This window comes from Gymnoscopelus microlampas, assembly GCF_963454915.1.
Source record: "Gymnoscopelus microlampas genome assembly, chromosome: 17".
Taxonomy (NCBI): Eukaryota; Metazoa; Chordata; class Actinopteri; order Myctophiformes; family Myctophidae; genus Gymnoscopelus; species Gymnoscopelus microlampas.
In genome coordinates, this window is record NC_139954.1 from 39,113,359 (window position 1) to 39,120,858 (window position 7,500).

General features: G+C 44.5%; 1 protein-coding gene across 2 annotated transcripts in view; it reads left to right on the top strand.

Annotated features, from left to right (window-relative positions):
- LOC311065225 (Krueppel-like factor 7) overlaps positions 1-7,500 on the top strand; it is an 88,789-nt gene that overhangs the window by 53,382 nt on the left and 27,907 nt on the right. For both annotated transcript variants that reach the window (XR_014602805.1, XM_084085453.1), the window contains exon 2: positions 6,099-6,819. Coding sequence is in view for 1 of the 2 variants with exons in the window: in XM_084085453.1 (XP_083941579.1) it covers positions 6,099-6,819 (721 nt within the window). In the remaining variant the exon portion in view is untranslated. The remainder of the gene's footprint in view (positions 1-6,098; positions 6,820-7,500) is intronic.

The following is a 7,500-nucleotide window of genomic DNA, read 5'->3' on the forward strand; positions in this document are numbered from 1 at the left end:
TACGTCCCTGAATAAAGCCATTCACGTCATTTCTAAAAAAGAACTGACTTTCAATTGTTTCTGTTTTGAAATTTACTTCATACTAATTCACAACTCTTAATTGAAAATCTGTTTTTTCCCCAAGCGAGTGACATTGTCGTTCGACAAAGTACGCGTTAAGCCTATGAGACAATACCAAAAGACATCACGTTAAAGCCACATTGTCCCAGCTTGTCCTCAGTCTCATCCAAACAACAGTGATTGGTTGCAACTCTGTCCTTTGTGAAAATAAATAAATAAATACATAAATAAAAAGAACATTCCAGATAACCTAATTTGCTGCTTTGGTTTTGTCTGGAGGAGTATTGGCTTTCAAGTGCATTAGCAATGAGTGATCTGATTCCTGGAGAGACACAATCATCTCTGGCCTCTTTTTGCACGCTCCACCGGCGATCGTATTACAACACAGCAATTACTGCAGCGAGGGATGCGACTGTTAACAAATTATACCCAGCACCCAGGAGCAGTGGTGGACTGGAAGAAGTACTCTGTTACAAGTAACAAGGCCTGCATTCAGAATTTCACTTGAGTAAAAAGTACAAAAGTATTGGCAACAAAATATACTTAACAGTAGCAACGTAAAAGCACTCAAATTACTTAATACTTCTTTTCACAACGTGTGCTGTGAGCTTGTAGATCAGCACTTTTTTAATAGCCTATATGTATAAATGAGGGCTTAAGTGGTTAAAGTATGTTTTGTAACATGATACATTTAAATCTGCAAAAGTAACTAGTAAAGTTTTCAAATAATTCTGATGGATTAGAAAGTACAATATTTGCCTCTGAGGTGTAGTGGAGTAGAAATGAAAGTAGTGAAAAATGCAAATACTCAAGCACAGTGAAAAAAAAATCCTTAAGAACTTGAGTAAATGTACTTAGTTACTGCAGAGGAGTGGCTGGGAGCTCTGTCTTGTAGCAGCGGCATACACACCACACAGAACACTGTTACTGTAACATTGTTTCATGTGTTGTTTCCGCACACGCACACACACACACACACACACACACACACACACATACACACACACACGCACACGCACACACGCACACACGCACACACACACACACACACACACACACACACACACACACACCAAAATAAATGTCTTTGATTTATGCTCATATGCAAATTGTTTTGAAAAAGAGGACATTCTTTAAAAGAATTGGGGAGAGAGAGAGAGAGAGAGAGAGAGAGAGAGAGAGAGAGAGAGAGAGAGAGAGAGAGAGAGAGAGAGAGAGAGAGAGAGAGAGAGAGAGAGAGAGGGGTTTAGCTTATCAGTGAACCACACACGCTCTATTTTGTCACGGAGGTCAGGGTTCAAAAAAGAAAAGAAAGAAAAGAAAACAGGGCATTTATTAACCACTTAAGCCCTATATTCTTCTTTGTACAAACAATAGCAAAAATAGCCGATCTACAAGCTCATGATTTTAAAGGAAGAATGCTTCAATCAAAGGAACAATCCTTTGCGCCATTTTCTACTTTAAAGGTATTTTACAACATAAACATGAAACACTAACAATATTTCTCAAAAGGAAATGCAAGTTTGCTTCTGACCAGGGATAAAAGGGATAAAATACCCCCCCCCCCCCGCCCCCCCAGATGCCAGCAGTAGCATCTACGATTTACCTGCGAGATCGCATGCTGACGGGAGGAGTGATGATTAACGATTCTGTCTCTATCGGGTCGTAACTCGGACGGTGCTGAGGATTTTGAAGACCTTTGTAGAATCCCCAGAAGCAAAGATTTGAGTTAAAAATGTTCGCTTTAAAAAATATATATATTCAAAGATTTGCACACATTTTCAAGATTTTGCAAAAAATAGCACCCGGCCGCGCTATGAGCTTGTAGATCTGCTATTTTTGAATAGCCAAACAAATCTAAAAATGACACAGATGCGTTCCCGGTCTTAACACATCACCCGCCAAGGTATTAAACATCGTTTGTTATCCCCTTGCCAGCATAATTACCTTCACCCGTGGAGGCGACGTTGTATTCTAAAAAAGGCGGAGGGAAGGGGTAAGAGGAGGGATCTGTGTATTCAGACGGACCGCAACATTCCAACCGCGATCCGCCATTTTGGGTCTGGGGCTCGCTGAAAACAGTGGTTTTCAATGCAAAAAACAGCAACTGAGTTACAGCCATTTTTCTGAAAATCCCATAGTCAGGGCGGGCGGAGGTGACGTTTTTTGGAATGATCTCACATCCACATACTTCTTCTCTCATTGACGATGGATCATCCCAGAGCTGTGATGCCTAATTTTTTTAATAGAACGCATTTATGCGATATGGCGGACAAGTGCGCTATTTAATAGAATGCATTTATGCGCGATTGGCAGGAAATGAGTTAAAGGGTTAAGTTTGGATATGGATAGGGACGATCCCTCTCTGAGATTTCCAAGTGGGCCGTTATTATCCAGAAAAAGGTTGAGAAGCGACTGCTCTAAGCTTTTACAGATATATAGAAATATATTTTCAACTAAGCATTTCAGATGTGCTGCATTTGGCCTGTATACTAAAAAAGAACTACGTTTTTGTGGACTGCGTTTGAACCAGATGTACTGTATATTCATTATGTAGGCTGTGTGGACCCGGGGAGGGTTGCGTTGGCCCTGCATGGTGCAGTGTTCTGCTGCACTGCTCTGGACCACATGGGATCTGCTCTGGGCCACTGTTTACATCTGCTGGCTCATGCACTATATGTGATGTGTGCCTTATACTGCCTATAGGCACACAATCTGTACATGTTCATCGTACTGGCCATGCTTTTTTGGAAAAAAATATTTCGAATAAGTCCATTTTGAAAACAATATAACAAATGAAAGCAAATCATTCAGAATAACAGTACAATAAAATAAAAATGCACCTTGGAAAAGGAGTGAGAAGAAGCATAACTTATTGCTCCCACCCCTTCTCCATCAATAATAAATATCAACAACAAGCTTCCACGCTAGTCAATTTCTATCTATAATAAACATTTATCTATTTGTGATATTTATACATAATATTACACACCTACACCTACACATACACTTACTACATACATACATACATACATACATACATACATACATACATACATACATACAAAACATACATACATACATAAATACATACATGTACGTACGTACATATATTCATACAAAACATACATTCATACATACATACATAACAAAACTATAAAATCTGGTCCATGCACGACGACTACAAATATATTTTCTCTCCTGCATTTCACATTGCCGATGATAAAAAATGACGAATGTTACACTTAAAATGTCTCATTGCGACGACACGTTGTGAACTTTGCTACAGTACTCTGCTATTTTATGTTTGGAAATACAGTATATGAAAATGTTTCAACGTGGGAACAATTATGACGATTATGCAAAAATGTTTTGCAATTATCTCAAATAACTGCGATTAGGCGATTATGTAATGATTGTGACAGGCCGTGTTGATGCTACGGGAGCAATGCTGGAGCCAGAGGAGCATTTACTGTACTGTACTGTACTGTACTGTACAAACTGCTGAATGGACGCTTAGTGAGCCATGCATTGTCCCAGTGTCTCTCTTTGTCTGTAATTCCGACTTCTTCCCTTGCCCCCATTTTCCCCCTTTTCTCTTGGCAGGACATTCTTCATTCTAATGACTCCTGCGCAGAAGGAAACATAAAAATGCAGATTCCGTTTTCAGTCCGTTATGTTGTTTGTTGTAGTGCAGCACTCTGTTCCCTATGCAGCGTCAGGGTTCAATTGAGAGGGACCTGCAGATTGCATCAGTGGTTCTCAGAACTTTGAACCAAACCCCCAGTTTGGTTCACGGACCCCCACCCCCCATAACTCATGTGAGTCTAATAAATGGTTGCCGGCCCATTTGGCATTCTCAGAGTCCACACACAGAGTGTTCATTTGGTTGGGGACACTCAGGAACCTCCCTGAGGAACCCCTGGGGGTCCCCAGACCCCACTTTGGGAAACACTGGATTATACCAATCCAAAAATGTAACCAATCCAAAGTTTATAGGGCAGTCTTTAATTGGGGCGGTGACGTGATTGCTTTCCAAAGCAGTGGGGGTTTATGGCGAAGATCTCAGATTATCTGCGTATCGTGAAGCATTAGGAATCTAAAAGTGCTGTCTTTGTGACAACTCAAATATTTCCATCCACTTCATAGTAAAATCTAAAATGTAAAACAGTTGCCAACCTTTCTGTTTATTGTCTAATATCTACACAGTAAAATTCTCTGTTTATCTATCCATTTGTAACTGTGAAAGTGAACAAATGAAACCGCATGGAGGACTTGATTCCATTTGTGCACTCTCAGTTAAATTAGCATGCTATTATATAATATATTATCATGACACAGTATTCAACAGCGTATTATAGTTCAAAATTCATTATGCGCTAAACCTCACACAACAGCTACCGTCTCAAGAAGACGGACATTAAAACCTCAATGTGATCAGTGTCAAAACTAAACTACACGAATAAAAATCGATATTAAAATCTAACTGCACGAATAACGGTATCGGTCAGCATAAATAGATAGCAGGTGCCTCAAGTGCAAAAAACCCTCCGCCTCACCTTTATACGTTTATATCCCTTTCCCTTCCCTCCGCTTCTCCCTTCCCCTCTCTCACTCCATCTCCTGTCCTCCCCCTCCCCTCCCATCTGGTAATATAAATTCCATGGCTGGTTGATTTCAGTGAGCTGAGGGAAACAGTGAGGCTTCCACAGTTCAGCACTCTGGAGAGCGCCCGGCCCGGCAGCGGCCATCAATCACGGGGTAAATCCCTCCTCTCTCAGGACCGTAGCCCGCGTGCTCGCTGACACATGGTCAACAGCTGCACAGAAATGCAACACCTAGAGCGGCTCCCCCTGGAGTCAGCCCTGATAGATTGGTAAACAGTGGAAGATGCACGGTGGACTTTGGACGTTCAAAGTCCACACGGGCAGAGGAAGAATTGGGCAGTTGGTGTAAAGTAACTACGTATATTTGCTCAAGTGCTGTACTTTTTCGTACAATTTTGAGATACTTCTACTCTACTGAAGTGTTTCCGAATTTCAATACTTTTACTTCTACTCCACTACATTTCAGAGGCAATTATTGTACTTTTACTCCACTACAATTATTTGAAAACTTTAGTTACTAGTTACTGTGCAGATATACATAATTATCTGTAATTAATAATAATTATCTCTAAGTAATATTATATTATAAAAGATACATTTACCACTTGAGCTCTATTTTATACAAGCTCACAACGCGTCGCTATGCGACACGTTGTGAGCTTGTAGATCTGCTTTTACTCATGTGAGTCGTTTTTCCACCACTGGAATTGAATGGGGTGTGTGTGGTTATCGTTGAACATACTTGGTTTGCAAGGCAAACCGATATGGATCGTTAATGCATGTCTGTAATCAAGTGTCAATTATAATAATTATAACGATAACAAGCATAAAACGCTGTGTGAAGCGTGGTGTTGCTATAGGGTCATTGCCCCGACAACCCGTTGATCAGTGTGTTCAGGTTTTGGTATACCAGTATTACAGTAGCTTGATTATCGCGTGTTGGAAATACTTTAGACTCTCTCTCCCTCTCTGGCTTGTTGCTTTGGTGGAATAGGCTCTCTCCTGCTCTCCTGCTCTTGGTTATTGTGTGGGTGAAACAGGCGCTTTCCCTCTCCCTCTCTCTCTACCTCTCTGGGTTATTCTGTGGTTGAAATGGGCTCTTTCTCTCCTTCTCTTCCTCCCTCTATCCTCCTCAGGGTTATTGTGTGATCTGTGAAATCGTCTCTCTCTCTCCCCCTTTCTCCCTCCTTCTATCGTCCTTCCTCTCTGTGTTATCACTTGGGTGAAATAAGCCCTCTCTCACCCTTTCCCTTTCTTACTAACTCTCTCAAGCTTGCTCTCCCAATGTTTTCACTAAGTTATGGCCTCAAAACGAGTTTTGAACTTGCTAACCAACAAACTGGATGAGAAACAACCTGAAGCATGAGAAACAGCATGCTGTGTGTGTGTGGTGATATAACACTGACTGATGTATCTTCCTCCTCTCTGCAGACGTGTCTAGAGCTGGAGCGTTACCTACAGACGGAGCCCAAGCGTCTCTCGGAGCTGTTCGACGAGGAGCTGGACTGCCTGCTGACGCCGGCCTTCATGCAGGGCGGCGACAGCGACGAGGACCTGAGCGACCCGCTGCTCCCCAGCCTGCCCGACCAGCCCAGCCCCCCGCCGCTGCTGGCGTCCCTCCCCAACAAAGTCCAGGCTCGCATCCTTCACCAGGCGCCGTACCTCAGCAAGAGCCCGCTGGTGGACCCGGAGACGGGAGTCGTCATCCTCGCCACCGCCGCCACCACCAAGGACCACCACCAACACCACCACCACCAGGGGGGCCTGGTGGGGGTGAGCGCCGCGCAGCTCAGCGCCGCCGTCACGTCCCTGACGCCGCCCTCGTCCCCGGAGCTGGGCCGCCACCTGGTCAAGCCCACGCAGACGCTCACCGCCACGGCGGACGGCACGCTCACGCTCAAGCTGGTGGCCAAGAAGGTGGGGATCGGGGCCGCCGCCAAGCTGGTGGCGGCGCGGGCGCTGCCCTCGTCGCCGCCGCCGCCGACGGGCCGAGGAGGGGGAGGAGGGAGTGACAGTGAACAGGGAGGGGGGGGCAGCCTGGCGGGAGACATACCGGAGAACAAGAAGAGAGTCCACCGCTGCCAGTTCAACGGCTGCAGGAAGGTTTACACCAAGAGCTCCCATCTCAAGGCACACCAGAGGACACACACAGGTGAGGGCGCTCGCACACACACGCACACGCACACACACACACACACACACACACACACACACACACACACACACACACACACACACACACACACACACACACACACGTTATGCCTGCACTCTCTGGTGGAATGGTTATTGTGAAAAATGTACCAGTGAAAGAGGGCTTAAGAGCTGTTCCTGTTCCTCTTTTTTGCCGGGAACCACCTGGACCCCCTGGGGGTCCCCGGACCCCACAGAGCCACGGCACTAAAGCACACATTTCCTGTTTTTTCCTCCTGAGCGTTACATATACATACTAAAACCATGATAAGCTTCAGAAGTTGAATAGAAAACATAACATGGCGCTTGCCTCTTTCCATAATCTGTCTTTTTCCTGAGGTTTCTCTTTGATGTGAGTGCCATTATTCTCAGCCTCGGTAACACTGTCACACTTAGTTGCTCTGGCAGATTTCTCCATCTCCTCATAACTCTTAATCCCGGCACAGCGGCCCGTGAAGTCATGACAAGTGCCAACAGGCCTAGCCTTGGTAATTGCCTGATGATTGATAGACTGGCAGGCAAACATGACTTCCCCTCACTGGATCAGCCATGTCTGACTGCGTTTTACACACAGCTTTAACTGCTAACTACCGCTGGCCTTTCACTGAACCTGGCCACTGGCCTTTCTCTGGAGCTCACA